The sequence below is a fragment of the Stegostoma tigrinum genome, chromosome 18 (genome assembly GCF_030684315.1).
Source record: "Stegostoma tigrinum isolate sSteTig4 chromosome 18, sSteTig4.hap1, whole genome shotgun sequence".
Classification (NCBI taxonomy): domain Eukaryota; kingdom Metazoa; phylum Chordata; class Chondrichthyes; order Orectolobiformes; family Stegostomatidae; genus Stegostoma; species Stegostoma tigrinum.
The window spans coordinates 15217173-15235745 of record NC_081371.1 but is presented as its reverse complement, the minus strand read 5'-3'; the positions used below and the strand labels follow the sequence as shown (position 1 = coordinate 15235745).

Below are 18573 nucleotides of genomic sequence, written 5' to 3'. Positions count from 1 at the left end.
ACAGTACCATAATGTGCTAAGTGGATGGGCTAATTATGATGATCACCTACATGCATGCAACTGGCCAAGGAAATGGTCAGACTTTCCTGCAGTTCTTAGAAATCTTTACAACGCTCGAATCAGGGAATACATAACAAGCTGCAACTTATATCTAAAAGAGGGCTTCACACAAACACACACAGGCACAATCACTAAAGCATACAGTGACTCTGTATTAGTTTTGGCATTCATATGCAAAGCATTAGCTGTTTTGTTTGTCCAGCTCATGAACCATTGTCCCCAGTAAACCAAAAGACACAGAATTATTAGTTATATGTAAAGAACAAACATCTTAATACACCTTTTCTATTAGACAGGCTTGAAACCTTGCTCAGTTTCTCCCTATGTCTTTGCAAGGAGTGGCAGATGCAAATCAATTGCTGAAATTCTCTGAAAAGAATGCATGATGAAAAGCTGAAATATAATCACCTAAATTTAAATCTGCATGCTGCTTACAATGGCTAGCCTAGTGATGATGTATGATAGCCTACAGCCTTTGTGCCACCTTGTGTTGTCTGGTTATTCTCATGCCAGCTGCATTCAACCAGCACAAACCATATTGTTCATTGACTGCACATATTAGCCTTGTATCTAGAATTACTTAAAGCCAAAGTGCACCTTTTAGAGAGAATGGGTACAACTGTTTTCAGGTTTTACACCAGAGCCCTGGGTGGGCTGGATGGAAAGACTTCCTGACCTTCTGGGAGCTAGAGGGCCCTCAAAAAACATGAGAAAAAGACAGTGGAAACATTCATTGAAATCAACGGCAGGAGATAGCCCATGAACCTGGGGCAGCACCATAACAGGTTTAATGAATCACTTTAATAACGACCAAATGCACCACTAAGCTCAGTTACTACAAAGTTCACATTTCTCTCTGACTTCTCCACCAACAATCTTTACTGATCATGACTCATGCTTAATATTTCTGGACTTCAGCTCCCTCTCACATATGTAGAAAGCCTCATATTTACCACCCAAAACTTACATGCATTGTCAGTTATTCAATCATGCCAGCAGTACTGCTGAACTCTATTGCATGATAATCACTGACACACTGTCTGCACTCTTGCTCTCTTGTAAGAGAACAAAGAACAAAGAAAATTACAGCATAGGAACAGGCCCTTCAGCCCGCCAAGCCTGTGCCGATCAAGATCCTCTGTCTAACCTGTCATCTATTTTCTAAGGGTCTGTGTCCATTTGCTCTCTGCCCATCCATGTACCTGTCCAAATATATCTCAAAAGACGCTAATGTGTCTGCGTCTACCGCCTCCGCTGGCAACGCGTTCCAGGCACCCACCACCCATGTGTAAAGAACTTTCCACGCACATCTCCCTTAAACTTCCGTCCTCTCACTTTGAACTCATGACCTCGAGTAACTGAGTCCCCCACTCTGGGGAAAAAGCTTTTTGCTATCCACCCTGTCTATACCCCTCATGATTTTGTAGACTAGATGGTACACAACTGGAGGCAGTAGGAACTGATTAGAGGGGGAAAGGCTTGACAATATTTTCCAACAGGAGATGGAGCTAATCATGATGAGAAAGGTCATTGCCGAGGCCATGGCTATCAACAAGGCTGAAAACATTAAAGATGACAGTGTCGTTATATTTAATCCTCCCACTCAAACCCCACTTCCTCTAACTCCACTATTTCTTTTCAGCTCCAAGATGTTGATGTCGTATAAAGTTTTTACTATCTTCCTTACTCTCAGATTGTTATGTATGTTCCCCTTTCTTTTCAGAAGTCCAAGACATCTCTGCATGACATCTGCTTATTCTCCCAGCTCCAATTCAACAGGATAATGGATGGCCCCATGTCTGGGAGCAACTGGTTCAAGCAGAAACCTGAAAAATCTGCAAATAAAGCCCTTCAGCATTTGCCACCCCATCCACTACAAACTACTGAAATATGAAACAACAGTAGAACACCCCAAAAACATGTATAATTTCAGCAAGAACCAGAAGCGAAAAATCAACAAAAAACATTAATGCAGTTATGATTCCACACTTTGAAATGGGAATCTGTACCGCTTAATGTGTGCTTAACTGATGCGATTAAGGGAGGACATCGGCTAGACCGTGGAATTCCAAAATGACAGTGCTGGTGTTAAATCAGTGTTGCACATTATGATCTGCTTGTTCTCCATATTTCCCATGGATATTAAGCAGGTGCACATCAAATATTTTACCAAAACAGTGCCTGGTGCAATTCATGCTATAAGTGTATGAACTCCCCTCCCGCCATGGACACTATTTTGGTTCTCCAAGGTTTCTTGTAGTACAGACAGAAAGATGCCATCAAGTCCATCTTCACCTCTTAGAACTCTTTAAATGAGACACAGTCCAGAGCTGCATCCTTCATATACATCACAGTAGCATGAAAGTTAAAATCTGCACTGATATCTACATAAGTCACAATAAGCAAGGAACCTCAACAACATGCATTATATGGACATTAGGTTGGAACTTAGTGGTTTCATATTGGTGCGCAGGACACTTCAAATGTAATTTGACTATAGACTGCAAGTGATCTTCAGTGAACTTTAAGACTGATCATTACTTTTTTTGAGCTGGGCCGAATCTTGTGCTATGACAGATATGTAAAATGAGCAAGTGCTAAATGTTCTAATTGTAGTATCCTTAGAATGTCAATACAACTCAAATCTACTGATTGTTTTCATTTTGCAATTATGTCTCACTTTTCAGACTGGAATACAGGAACAGAAACAAGGAAAAAAGCTCTTCCCTCCTGAACTGCAGATGCTGGAGAATCTGAGATAACAAAGTGTGGAGCTGGATGAACACAGCAGGCCAAGCAGCATCTTAGGAGCACAAAAGCTAACATTTCGGGCCAAGACCCTTCATCAGAAAAGGGGGAGGGGGAGAGGGATCTGAGAAAGATAGGGAGAGAGGGGGAGGTGGATCGAAGATGGAAAGAGGAGAAGATAGGTGGACAAGAGAGTTGCTGTGGGAGAGAGATCCCCTGAGGTATGTCCGGAGGGAGGAGGGTAACTTCTTCAGCTTAGGCATCCCTGGAAGAGGCTTTACAGTGAGGTTAAAATGTATCAGAGATAATGCAGTTATACAGCATGGAAACAGATCCTTCAGTCCAACTGGCCCATGCGAAGCAGGTTTCCCAAACTAAACCAGTTCCACTTGCCTACATTTGGCCCCTCTGAGTCTTTTCCATTGATGCACCTATCCAAACATTTTTTAAATGCTGTAACTGCATCTGCATCCACCACTTCCTCTGGCAGTTCATTCTGCACACAAATCACAATCTACGTGAAAAAGGTGCGCCTCAGGTCCCTTTTAAAATTTCTCCTCTCACCTCAAAAATATGCCCTCCACACCCCGCCTCCCCGACCAGTTTGAGCTCACCCACTGTAGGGAAAAAGCCATTGCTAGTCACCTTATCTATGCCCTTTATGATTTTATGAGCCTCTATAAGGTCACCCCTCAACCTCCTACACTCCAGTAAATAAAGTCCCAGCCTATACAGCCTATCCTTGTCATTCAAACCCTCCATTCCCAGCAACATTCTGATAAATCTTTTCCGAACTCTCTTCAATTTAATAATATCCTTCCTACAGTACGGTGACCAGAACTGTACAGAATACTCCAAAAGTGACCCCACCGACATCCTGTACAACCTCAACATGACATCCCAACTCCTATACTTAATGGTATAAAGTGTTCACATGGAGTCTTGCAATCAATGACTGCAGGTTGCTAATAAACTGTGAAGGCACTCCTGCAAATTCAAAAGGATTTTGTAATCCATGCTGAACATAAAAAAAAGCTGAATTGTTATCCTTTCCCAAGAAGAGGTCACTCCACACTGGCATTGTTAGTCAAGAGGTACAATTTTGCGTGAAGACTTTCGGGCCATTTATACATAGTTTAAAATATATCCCTTTTGAGACACCTTTAATGTGGAAGCTGTAGACATTCCACTCACTTAAACAGCTATCCAGGAACCTGCTGTGAACCAAAGCCTGCCAAATCTTGAGCCAGTTTTACAGCTTTCCAAAGTTTGGAAACATCAGGCTAGTAGCATAACACAAACAGGTCTCTATTTATTTTTAAATTCAGACAGGGAGTATGTATTGGGAAGTATTACAAAATTGGTCATCATTGCTCATTTCCTAGACACAAAATCGTTATGGAAGTGTGCAAAAGGTTAAAGCTCATGCATTACTTTATCCGGCACACCACCCTACCAACCTCCGGATACAACGCATCATACTCCGACACTTCCGCCATTTACAATCTGACCCCACCACCCAAGACATTTTTCCATCCCCACCCCTGTCTGCTTTCCGGAGAGACCACTCTCTCCGTGACTCCCTTGTTCGCTCCACACTGCCCTCCAACCCCGACACACCCGGCACCTTCCCCTGCAACCGCAGGAAATGCTACACTTGCCCCCACACCTCCTCCCTCACCCCTATCCCAGGCCCCAAGATGACATTCCACATTAAGCAGAGGTTCACCTGCACATCTGCCAATGTGGTATATTGCATCCATTTTACCCAGTGTGGCTTCCTCTACATTGGGGAAACCAAGCGGAGGCTTGGAGACGCTTTGCAGAACACCTCCGCTCAGTTCGCAAAAAGCAACTGCACCTCCCAGTCGCCAACCATTTCCACTCCCCCTCCCATTCTCTTGATGACATGTCTGTCATGGGCCTCCTGCAGTGCCACAATGATGCCACCCGAAGGTTGCAGGAACAGCAACTCATATTCCGCCTGGGAACCCTGCAGCCTAATGGTATCAATGTGGACTTCACCAGTTTCAAAATCTCCCCTTCCCCTACTGCATCCCTAAACCAGCCCAGTTCGTCCCCTCCCCCGACCGCACCACACAACCAGCCCAGCTCTTCCCCCCCACCCACTGCATCCCAAAACCAGTCCAACCGGTCTCTGCCTCCCTAACCTGATCTTCTTCTCACCCATCCCTTCCTCCCACCCCAAGCCGCACCCCCATCTACCTACTAACCTCATCCCACCTCCTTGACCTGTCCATCTTCCCTGGACTGACCTATCCTCTCCCTACCTCCCCACCTATACTTTCTCCACCTATCTTCTTTTCTCTCCATCTTCGGTCCGCCTCCCCCTCTCTCCTTATTTATTCCAGTTCCCTCTCCCCATCCCCCTCTCTGATGAAGGGTCTAGGCCCGAAACGTCAGCTTTTGTGCTCCTGAGATGCTGCTTGGCCTGCTGTGTTCATCCAGCCTCACATTTTATTATCTCATACAAGGATGTTTGGTTTGGGTAACGAGACCCTCAACCTTCACCTTGGGCAGATACTGAATGCCTCAGGAGTTGTAAAACCCCTAAACGCTCTCCCAACTCTTTCTTAGGACCTACTTGATCTAGAGTCTTCCCTGCCTGGCTGGAAGCCAAGCTTACCAGTGAGGCTAACTTCCAGGTGGGAACACATATGCTCTGTTAGGATGCTACAGCATGTGGGGAATTCCAGCCCATTCAAACCTGCATCCATACCCACAGCCCTGTTAATATCCAGCCCACTGTCTCTGTAAAGAAATGTCAAAAGAGAATGCTTAATTTACTGAATGGAAAGTGAAGAGAAGGAGAGAAAGATTGAATGAAATGAGGGATGAAGCAAATGGAAGTAAGGAAACTTTCTGAATCTTTAAGTACATGAAAGTCTGCAAAGAGAAACTGCATATCAGCAAAAGTAAATTTTCAGGTTTGGCAGTATAATGCATCCTTTGTGATTCACTTATACATGAGCTATTTTCTGATCAACCCATTCGTAGATTTTATTGCACACCTGTGGAACAGGTGGGACTTGAACCCAGGCCTCCTAGCTTGAAGACAGGGACACTACCTTTGCACCACAAGAGCAGTGAATTCACTTACACCTGGATGCCTCAGCAATAACTATCCTCTGCTGTGTTTAATTAATATTATCCCCAAAAGTTCAAGTCATTGAATAGATTCCAATGTACAGTGTTCTTGTATTTTTAGGAAATGAAACTGGGTAAGAGGTTGAAGTGTCAGTGGGGGAGCATTTTGGTGATAGTGACTATAAACCAGTAAGAGTTAAGGTCATTTCAGAAATGGACAAAGTTGAACATGATTGAGGTGTACAAAGTCATCAGGAGCAGAGTTAAGATTGAGAAGAAGAAAATTTTCTCTTTAATAGAAGGATCAATAGTCAGGTGCTTAGATTTAAGATAAAGACCAGAGGTTTAAGAAAGACTTCTAATTTCACCTAGATGGCAAGGCCTGCCTTACAGTCTAGTAGAGGCCAGAACTATCATAACATTTAAATCATAGAGCCATAGACTCTTACAGTGTGAAAACAAACCCTTGATCCAACCAGTCCAAATAGTTTGCAAATGAACACCTGGAACATCACAGCATTGAAGGTTACATGCCAAGTCCTATAAAATCTGACTAGATAAGCTATTTGATGACCAAAATGAACTAGATGAGCCGAATGGTCAATATTCTGTTACTGTGATTAAAGTCTCTCAGTGATATATCAGTTTCGGAGGAGCTGTGCAGTGTGGAAAGCAACTTCCTCATTTTAACTGTGCAAGTGCAGGCACTAGATGCTGCAATTTTATATATTTCCCTAATGGCAATGAGTGCTGATATCCTTCTGATTATTCCTATTGCAAAGTCTAGCCCAACATACTTAATCAAATAATATTTAATATATTTCTGTTTTTTGAAAATATCACTGCTAACAATCAGTTATCTCATCAAAGAAATTAGTTTGAAGTTCAGACCATTACCAAAATAAACAATTTATTTAGTTGTCAGAATGACTGGCAAGAGGTTGAGCCAACAAGTGAAAGGTATACTGTACGATCGAGTCACATACAGGGGGAATCAGGGGAGGTAGAGAGGAAAGGTCTGGTACTTTTTCATATGAATCTGGAGAGAAGTGCTGCTGACTAAATTACTCACAACACAAGCTCCTCCCAAGCATTGATACTTCATTATATTTTGTGAGATGGTGCATACAGTAACCCAATGAGCTCCTAAAGGCACAAATTGATTTGGTAAAAAGTGTGCAGAAAGGCAGGTTTGACTCCCAATTTGATTTAGCTGACCTCAATCAGAGATGCACAATTGGCCTAACCTTCCCTGTGCTATAAGGAGGAAGGTATCTAGCTCCCAAACTCTGCTCAGTGATTCCCGAAAAGATGAGAACATTGTACTGAACATGAACATGACATCCCCCAGAGGCAGGAAGCATTCTGGCCTTTGCTTTTAGGCACAGCTGTGAACTAGGGATACTTGTCTGAGATGGACTATGGGTATATGAGTGTCATGTTGGATGTTTGCTGCAATCATCGATTCCTAAGAAAAGGGTTAAAAAAACACTGGAAGAACAAAGGGGATCAAAAGTTGCCACATTTGGAAACCAGGAAAGCATATATTTTTTGACAACATTACATAATATTGCAAAACACCCATTTAGAGGTCAGGTAATTTGGGCACCAAAGAAGTCTTCAATAGGTCAATGGGCTGAAGAATGGCAGATGGATCTTAGTTTGAATAAATTTGAGGTATTGCATTTCGGTAAAACAAATAATGCAGGTCATACACAATTAATGGGAGAGCCCTGGGTAGTGTTGTAGAACAGAGACACTTAGTGTACTGGTATATAATTCTTTCAAGTTTGCATTATACATAGATGGGGTGGTTATGATGTTTAACTCACTTGTCTTCATTGCTCAGACCTTTGAGTACAAGAGTTGGGATGTCATGTTAAGGCTATACAAGATGTTGGTGAGGCCTCTTCTGGAGTACTGTGTCTAGTTCTGGTCACCCTGTTATAGGATGGATATTATTAAACTGGAGTGGTTTCAGGAGATATCTACCAGGATGTTGCCAGGAGAAGCTGGATAGCCTCGGACATTTTTTCACTGTCATGTAGGAGGTGGAAGGGTGACCTTATAGAGGTTGAGAAATTACAAGTAGAGAAAGGTGAATGGTAGATTTTTTTTCCTCTCAAGTTGGGGATTTCAAGACATATTGGGGGGCATATTTGTAAGGTGAAAGGGAAAAGATTAAAAAAAAGGGATGGAGGCAATTTCTTTTTTTACACAAAGGGCGGTTCATGTGTGGAATGAACTTTCAGAGGAAGTGGTGGATGCAGGTGGTTACAATGGTTAACAGCCATTTAAATGTGTACCTGAATAAGAAAGGTTTGGAGGGCTCTGTGCCAAGCGCAGGTAGGTGGGACTAGTTTAGTTTGGTATCATGGTCGGCATTGACTGGTTGGACCGAAGGATCTGTTTCCGTGCTGTATGACTCTGTGACTTAAAAGGCTCATTTTTTCAATTTATTTTCTCATGTTAAAATAAAAGTTTCATCAGATTATGGTCAAAACCATCTTTAAAAAAATCTTAGAATTTCGTAACAAGAAAGTCATTGTTAGTTATAAGTGAGTACTGTTTCTTTGACTTCAATTGTGATGCTTGGATAAACGCTGCTGAATAAATGTGGAACAATTCATGCAGATTTAGACAAAGCATTGGTAGCAGTCACATCTCATTCCTCACACACAGCTTCACTGCACATCTTAGAATGTTATAGCAAAGTACTGACTGTTTGAAACATCCCAGTGGAGTGAATGTAAGTCATCTTGTCAGAATAACCATGATCAAGCTTCGGAGGGGTCACACTAGGTTAACTGGTTAGCGTTACAAATGTATCCTTTAAGTTACGTATGTCATTGCTGGAAGAACAGTTCTGTCACCATTTAATAATAAAAATGATCACAAATTGGAAAATTTATTTTTAAAACAAAGAGAAGAATATCATTCTGTGAACTGGCTTGGTCAAGGCAGATTGACAAGGTTGGAACCCTTCTCAGACAGTACAGAAGTGATACTATCAGAGCAAAAAGATCTGAGGAGTATATCAATACAATGTGATAAATATGACATGAATTAGTGAGTAACATCCCCTTGATATCCCGGTGCAGACAAGATGGCAGTGTGTCATCTCCTTTCAGTTCAATGACAGATGTGAGATAGTAATTCCTGACTAATGTTCACTCTGCTTATGAGTTGTCAGAGTGCATTGGAGTCAGTGCTGAGACGCTGGTGGATTCTGTCGTATTCAAGCTCATTTGAGTGGGTGACAATTCTAAGTTACACTTGTCAGGAGCCAATTAATGCTATGTGAGACGACATGTGAGAAAGGTGAGCCAGGAGGATGTCACTTTTGATGACCTTTACTCGAAACAAGTATCAGTAAACGGTTGGGAGCTTGTCACTTTGGCCATTGATTTTGATAGCTGCTCAGGCAAGTGCCATCATATCTTATAAGGAGGCCCACCTTTCTGTAATGGAAACTATGATACACGATTGTATTATTTACAAAGGAAAATTTATTTCCAGTGCCCACAGAGGTTTGTATCTGATCCTTTAACTGGAAAAGAAAGGTTGGAGAATTTAAGGTGAAATAAACATTTTTGATGAAGATAAAGGAAGAAAATCTTGCACTTATATAGCATCCTGCCCAACCAAAGGATATCCCAAATCTCCAGTCTGTAAAGCACCTTTGAAGTGTTGCCATTGCTACACTACAGGGAACAGCACTGTCAGAACCATGCAACTTTGTAAACATCTTCATTGCAATACAACAGTCATAGAGACATACAGCGCAGAAACAGACCCTTCCCTCCTACTCATTAGTGCCAATTAAATATCCTAAACTGATCTAGGTCCCATTTGCCAACAATTGGCCATATCCCTCTAAACACTTCCCATTCATCTACCCATCCAAAAGCCTTTTAACTCCTGTAATTGTACCTGCCTCCACTCTTTTCCCTGGCAGTTTGTGCCATACATGCTCCACCCTCTCTATGAAAACGTTGCAGCTCAGGTCTCCTTTATATACTTCTCCTCTTATCTTAAACCTGTGCCGTCTAGTTTTGGATTCCCCTACCCTGGAAAAAAGACCTTGTCTATTCAGCCTATCCATGCCCTTCATGATTTTATAAACTTCTATAAGGTCACCCCTCAGCCTCTAATGCTCCAGGGAAAACAGCCCCAGCCTATTCAACCTCTTCCTATAGTTCAAACCCTCCAACCCTGGCAACATCCTTGTAAATCCTTTCCGAACACTTTCAAGTTACACAACATCCTTCCTATAGTAGGGAGACTAGAAGTGCATGCAGTACGTCCAAAATTGGCCTAACCAATGTCGTGTACAGCTGCAACATGACCTCCCAACTCCTATACTCAATGCACTGACCAATAAAGGCAAGCATACCAAATGTCTTCTTCATTATCTACCAGCGACTTCATTTTCAAGGAAATATGAACCTGCACCCTGCAATCTCTACTTAGCAAGACCCTCCAGGACTTTACCATTAAGCGTATAAGTCCTGCCCTGATTTGCCTTTCTAAAATGCAGCAGCTCACATTTATTTAAGTTAAACTCCATCTGTGAGATGGAGTTGACTTCAGACCCATATGTACGGTGACATGACTGAAATCTCAAGAAGAACACATGTTTGATCTAAAGTCCCTAACATACCTGCTATGCATTTTTAAGTATGCCTTTTTGCGGTCAATTGTCTCAACTTCTTTCAAAATGCCTTTAGATTCCTTGCTGGGGTATAGTTTCAAAGGTGTTTGTTGGTCTTCAGGACATCAGTCAGGTGGCCATCCTTTGTCTGTGAACTTTGTCAGCATGTGTCAATTGACTATTTGACACTATAGTCTTAATATTAGGCTTGATCACAGCTTTCTTTTTTTTTGATTAATGTCAGTGGGCAGTATTGTAGCCCCCACAGTCCACATTTTAATTTAACTGAATAAAATAACACGGTTACATAATAATCCTCAGTAAATGATACATCTGTTCAACAACTTTTGGACAGCTATCAGTTGAATTATCAGGAAGGGGTTGTACAAGCACCCTGCTTATTGGGCTGTGTTTGTCTTATTTTTTAAATGTGCACACAATCATTTATGTTTGCTATTGATTTTTGGTTTAAAAAAAATTCACCTGTTGCCATGGACGTGAGAGGCACAGAAAGCAAAGCTGTAATGCAGTAGAGTTGGATCGATCATTGTGCCACCTTCTGCGCGTTCTATCAGCTCCTTGAGATAGCAGAGATGCCGATGACATCCTCGCAGACCATAACGGGAACAATATTCATCGAGAACAAAAACTTGTCCAGGACTAAACCAACCCTAAGAAGGTAAATAGAACAGAATTTAATTGTAAAAGTTGAGAATTAATCTCAGCCATTATCAATTTAGCTGTATCTTAAGTCTGGAATCTCATATTTAAATAGAATAATCTCAAAATGAAAAGTACAATAATTAAAGCATTTTCTTGAAAGTTTTTGACTGGCTGAGGGTCACAGCAGAACTGATAATGACGTTTTCTTTCCTTATCATTTAACTTTTTTGTCTTTCAACACAAGCAATATGAACCCTCTTTTCAGCACGAATAGCAAGAATGTCATTCTTGTTAATGACAGGCATAACTCAAATACAATGTGGCCAGTTAGAGAGGTATTGCATGCAGCCTCAAGGCTTGGTTAGGGGCTGGCAGAACGTGGAATTAGCTGAAGGGGAGATCCTGTGTCTGAATTTGCCCATTTGCCAAATACTTTGATTGCTATAATAAATTCTAAATGATCTTGTTTATTTTATTTTTATCATTAACATGAAATAAAGGAAACAAATCTTACAAAAACAATGAACCGACAATAACGGACAAAATATGTAGCATTAAGACAATTTGGGTCTCAAATACATTAATTGCCAATAACCAACTGTTTCCTGCATGAGCAGGACAATGTGCAAAATTGTCCATAGCTTCTGCATAGTGCAGTGATCATAAAGTAGTCGGATGAATCTGTTTAACAATCAAAGTAGAAAATCTTGCACTGCATCAGCAAGAAGTAGTAAAACAAGTCTTCTCAATGATAACTCCAATAGGTAAATAAAGTTGGCCCAAATGTCAACATTTTTCACGATCAAGACAAAAAAAAATCCTCTCTATACAGGGCTTATTTATATACTTATTGCTTCACATTAGAACTGGTCAATTGCCTTGCACATAGTGTCAATGTTTCTGAACAGTCACTGCTACAATTCATAATACTGTTTAGCATCTAACCAGAAATGGTTTGCAAGACTGCACTCTCCATTAGTTTTTTTCATTGTTCATGTGATATGAGCAGCACTGCCTAAGTCAGTATTTATTGTCCTTCCCGAACTACCCCAAGAAGGTAATGGCGCGCTTCCTTCTCAAGCTGCCGTGGAATTTGGAGTGTAGGGACACCTGCAGTGCTGTTAGAGAGGAATTTTCTACCCCAGCGACAGTGAACAAACGTTACGTAGACAGCAATCAGAGTTCCGTGAAGGGTCCCGACCCAAAATGTCGACCTTCCTATTCCTCTGATGCTGCCTGACCTGCTGTGTTCCTCCAGCTCCACACTGTGTTGACCATGGACACTGGAGACATCACTATCCAGGGAGACAACATGAACAACATCACCAGCAAATGAGACAACATTAGCAACAGCAAATATGATTCCTGCAACAGCAGGGTCAACACACACTACGCTGCCTGTGCAGTGTGTCAACTTACCAGTAAGAACAATGAATGCTAAATCTACCAGATGGAGGCACCACGTTTTACTGACTAAGTGATGTTATCAGCATTGTCTTATCAGAAAAAAATGCACCTTATAAAAGACTCTACGAAGGGGTTCAGTTTATTTTTAAAAGCCAAGTAGTAACTTAGTTATATCGATAGAGGCATTCATTTAAAAAAAAAGTAATATCACATATTCTTGTGATATCTACTAATTTTGTAAATGTTCGAGGGAGCCATTTATATATAAAATCTGCACAGCGTGGAAACAGGCTATTTGGCCCGACAAGTCTACACCAACCGTCCGAAGAGCATTCCACACAGAGCCATTCCCTGCCCCATTCCTGTATTTCTCTAATGCACCTAACCTACACATTTCTGAACACGATGGGTAATTTAGCATGGCCAATCCACCTAACTTGCACATATTTGGACTGTGGGAGGAAACTGGAGCACCCGATGGAAACCCATGCAGACATAGGAGGAACGTGCAAACTCCACACAGACAGTCGCCCAAGGGTGGAATCAATCCCAGACTCCTGGTGCTGTGAGAACAACATTCATGAGAGCTGGGAGCACTCCTATCAAACTGTACAACTAAATACCTGTCAACTCAACTCTGCATCCTCACAGAGGACGTCGAAATACAAATGCCCGGGCGCCAAAGTCAGTAAAGTCAACCCCCATCATTCAGCAAGGTTTATTCAACAGCACTCTCCAAACCTGTAACTGTTACCCTCTAGGAGAACAAGGGCAGCAAATGGTGTGGGAACCACAAAATCCATCTGAGCCATCCACGACCCTGACATGGAATTATATCCCCCATTCTTCACTGTTGCTGGTTTAAAACCCTGGAATTTCCTCCCTAACAGCACTATGAGTGCACCTACCCAACACTAACTGAAGGGATATACCACCACATTCTCGATAGTCATTACAGATAGGCAATTAACAGTGGATTGGCCAACATTAACCACATCCTGCAAAAGAATGAAAAATAAATAAATTTGAAATTTGATAATCAAACATTAAACTATTTTGTTTCACAATGCCTTTTTTGAGCTTGGAATATCCCAATGTTTGACAGCTTGATAAACATGCTGTCGCAATTATAAATAGACACAATCATGGAATGTGAATACCAAAAATAATGACAATCTGTGACATCAAGGATTACAAACAGACTGGTGAAATAACCTGACATTATTTCCAGGATTCAATATTGTTGGGAGAAAGTGCCAATAATAATAATAATTTTAGATTGCACATAAGGTCTTGCGAGAATGCCAACAACGGTACTTTAAACATCTTGATCATTACAATGTTATCTCAACATATACTTGAAGATTATGGAAAAATGCAACAACATTGCAGAACTACTTTTGTTCCTTGAGTATGAAGTTTCGATAATTCAGAGAGACTTCAATATTCAGTTTAATCATTTATTTTTTGCAAAAACTGCCTACTTTATGTAATGAACGCAAGCCTTGGCAAACCTGAAAATGGATTACAATGACAAGAAAATGACAAGTAAGCATCAGAAGCCTTATATTCGATACAAAAGAGGCAAGGACACAGTATGTGCGAGAGTCATTATTCACAATGCTGAGGTCCACATGCCATTAATAGTGTATTTCTACTTGCACCCTTAATTGTGCTATGGAAGCAATTCATATTGAGGAAAATCACAATCGACTCACACACCAAATCAATAAAGCAACCTCTATTATCCCTCTCCTTATATGCCAAGGGCAGCAGAAGAGAAAGAATACATTTTTTCATTAAATTTTCTGCAGGAAAGTATTGAATTAGGAACTTTCAATGTTCAAGCCTTTAAGAGAAGGTTGATTCTTGTGTCAAATCATTCAACTGAGTGCTGAACTGCATTTGAAAGGACCTATTTTTAAAAGTACATGAGCACGGTGTGCCACAGAACTAAGAAAGGTTATTTGCTGAATGGTCAGTTGATGCTTACATGATAGCTCCTCTCTATAGTTATGCTCCCACTTAAGTTCAAAAATAATTTTAAAATATCAATTCTAGAGAATTGGAAGGAGGAACAAAACATTGAAGACTGCGCACATGTGTACAAGAGGCCACTTTGCCTGCTGCTTCAAACAATCTATGCTCTATGCACCAAAAAACAAAACGATAAAAGCAACACATTTCATGCAATACATACTGCTGCTTCTTTGACCTCAGAATGCCTGAAAACACTTTGCAGCTAAAGCATTTTTTGAAGTATGGTCCCTGTGGGAATGTAGGCAAAACTGCGGTCAATTTGTAGATGGAAGCCCCACAAACAGTAAAGTGCTAATGGCCAGATAAATATTAGTCAGGGGAGATTTTTCTGTATTTCTTTGAAATAGTGGCAAGAGATGGCTTATGTTCAATTGATGGAAGAGATGGGGATCGGGTCTAACATTTCATTCAAAAGACAGCATCTCCAACAATGCCGTAGTGTGTTGGTGCTGCACAGCTTAGATTACATGCTTGGTCTTCAGAATAGATGTTGAGCTCACAATATTCTGACTAGGTAGTAGGAGAGCTGCTAATATGAAGTATGATATTTCTATTATTGTCTGTTATACCTTCCACTTGACTGGGAACACACTCTGCTTTTCACCAACACCAAAGAAAGACATTTCATTACAATTGGCCCTTGCTGTTTTATAAAATTTGCAAGCTAGGGCAGCACGGTGGCTCAGTGGTTAGCACTGCAGCCTCACAGCACCAGGGACCTGGGTTCGATTCCAGCCTCGGATAACTGTCTGTGCGGAGTTTGCACATTCTCCCCATGGGTTTCCTCCAGGTGCTCCGGTTTCCTCCCACAGTCCAAAGATGTGCAGTCTAGGTGGATCAGCCATGATAAATTGCCCATAGTGTTCAGGGGTGTGTGGGTTATAGGGGAATGGTTCTGGGTGGGATGCTCCAAGGGTGGTGTGGACTTGTTGGGCCAAAGGGCCTGTTTCCACACTGTAGGGAATCTAATCTAAAACTGAGATGCAGTAAAATTACTGACTGAATGTCAGGAAGTAAATCATTTTAACCCTACAAAATAACCTGGATATGAACCTGACAAACATACAAAGTGAGCAAGAAAAAAATCCCGTTAGGACTAAAAATGCAAACTTCGTTTATTTGATAGAACAAATGTGCACGCCACCCTCCCCAGTGGTGAATAAACCAATTTAAAAAGTGGTCAATTTCTAGAAGAAATCCTGAGAAGTCTGTTCCACTCTGTAGCAACAGGTCAAGCTCAGGAAATGATTCTTTATGCCACATTATGAAGCATTTTTTAAAAAAAAATCCTCTATTCCAGATATATTCTGTCTCAGGAACCTGGCAAACCAGCACATAAAGGTTTGTAAAGGAACCATACTTAGCTCATCCATCTTTCAAAGCAAAGCAGAAATAAAAGCCAAAGGGAAACCGTAGATATTAACAGTAAAGTCAGGAGACCATTCAATTTATTGCACCTATTCTGGCTTTTTGTGAGACCAATCCAACACTAAACCCACTGTCTTCCTCTTGGAGTCCTGGATATCCCTTTTCTTTCAGTCTTTGGTAATCATTCTCTTAAAATATGCAATAATCTCCACCAAAGTAAGTTCCAATGTCGAAGCATTCCAAGTCCCTTTGTGATGTGATTTCTCAAAAACCTAACTCATCCTTTTGATGACAATTTTAAACTGATACCTCACTAATTATTCATTGCAATATTCCCTCACTCATGCAAGTCATTTCTAGGACACTTGCGAATGTAACTCTTGAATCAAGTACAATGATCAGTGCAGCAACAGCACAGGACAAAGCACTCAAACAGGATTCCATCATTGCCAGACAAGCGAATCAATGTTTTTCCTGTCCTGCACTTTTCTCTCCAAAAACATTACTGAGACTGAAAACTTAATAAATGAAGAGTCAATGCCTGGAATAACTTACTCTATTTGGCTGCACAGTCCGTTTGTACTGTCATTCAGAAATGAAAGTTTGAGTATAGGAAAGATGCAAACACTTTCATTCCATGTTAATGATGAAATAATGTTTAGGCCTCATTTTCTCATTTGTCCATTATTACACAAACAATCACAACAGGTTTCAGTGTAGCTAAGATCTGAAATACAGCTATCTTGTTCCCTGGAATATATACATAAAAACATCACAGAATAGAAAGAAACTGCATGAGATTACCCAGTAAATTAATGAAAAGAACAACGTATTTGCTATGTTTACTTGTAAATATATTAATGCAAACATCCTGCTGTTCAGTGAATGCTGTTTCATTAACATTTAACAACATTAGCAGATAATCCTGTTCAACTGTTCAAAAAGTCAGCTGAAATCCAAAATTTCCTACAGAGCTAACAATGGAGTCATAGTTGTCATACAAACAGAAATCAGTTGACAGTGATCTCCTGATAATGCTATAAAATATCGGTAATGGCACTGGGATCAACAATGTAACATTAATGATTGACACTGAAGAGAAACAGGCCAAACATGGAACAAACGACACTATAAAATGTACATGTTATATAATGAGGAGAAGAATGCATCTGCAGAAGTGTTTATGACACAGTAAGATGTATAATGAATTCAATTAGTTCATATTCTCCAAGGGTTCTATTTAGCTAAATCATGCAAATCAGGACAATCTCACGTTCATTCCTTAGTTTGTGTTGAATTGTTTGACCTCAGCCAACATGATGGTATGGCTTTTTACTACTGGTCTCAGCTTGACCCAGGGTCAAGGATGGCTCAACAAGCCTAACTAGGACATTATCAGGCCTGACATAACAAGTGAGACTCCAGACTGGGTTTTACTGTCTCTTTGGTTGTGGGGGGGGAATTGTGGGATGGACTGACAGGCAATCTTTTTCATGTTGCTCTACCATCTTGTCCACAATGGGAAGGGAGGCAGACAGCCTTCCTACTAAGAACCCAATATTTTCCGACTTGAATAGCCAGAAGTGACATCTTTCAGCCTTTGCTGCACTTAATCAGCAATTGTGGATCGGGAGATGTTGGGATGGAGGGGAGAACCAGGTAAACTCTGGTGTCCTCCAAGTGAGCTTTAGGTTGAATATAGAGGCTCTGCTATTCAGTTCTCTTTGGCCCATTCTGTTCACTATGTTACATATCTGTATATAGATGTGCATGGTCAATAATGACCTATACTTCAGAAATATCATTTGCATGTCACCTTTCACAATCTCCTAAAGTCTTGAAGCTTTGTGGCCAATGAGTTCACTGTTGCAATGTGGGAAACATGTAATCAACTTGCGCAAGGTCCAACAACCATTCTTGCAATAATGACCCAGATTATCAGCAAAGGGATAAGTACTTACTCACAGAATTGACCAGTTCTTCTTTGAAACAGTACTTGAATATCTTTTACATTCAACAGAGGCCTGAATGGAATGTCTTGTTTGAAATACAGCAATCCCTCCATATTACACCAGAACCTTGGACTAGATTTTTCACAATTTTGAAATAACAACAGAAGACAGTTTCTTCAGTTTCTAAATATCATAAGTCCCTTATCTCTGGAACTATTTCGATGAATCTCTAACACGTTGTCCTTCAGGCCTTGACATCCTTCCTGCAAGTATGATGCCCAGAACTCAACCTGGAATTGAGGTCCACGTATTCTGCAAAGGTTCAGCATAACCATATCATAATATAGATGAGCAGTTCTAACAAACCACTGTGTGCCTCAATACAGCGTAACCACTACTATGTATTTTCTGTTCCTTAACCAATCTTGTGTACATACACAACTGCCTATTAAATCCCATGGACTTTAATTTAACCAAGAAGTGAATTGTGTGGTATGTTGGTTAAATACATTTTGAAAGTTCATGCACATGACATCAACAACATTGCTGACAACCCTCTTTACATCGAAAAAA

General features: G+C 40.8%; 1 protein-coding gene across 17 annotated transcripts in view; it reads right to left on the bottom strand.

The window, feature by feature from the left end:
- The window catches only part of cadps2 (Ca++-dependent secretion activator 2), a 607285-nt gene that overhangs the window by 186641 nt on the left and 402071 nt on the right, over positions 1 to 18573 (bottom strand). For all 17 annotated transcript variants that reach the window (XM_059652338.1, XM_059652341.1, XM_059652344.1 and 14 more), the window contains exon 13: positions 11054 to 11241. In XM_059652338.1, coding sequence (XP_059508321.1) covers positions 11054 to 11241 — 188 coding nt within the window. The remainder of the gene's footprint in view (positions 1 to 11053; positions 11242 to 18573) is intronic.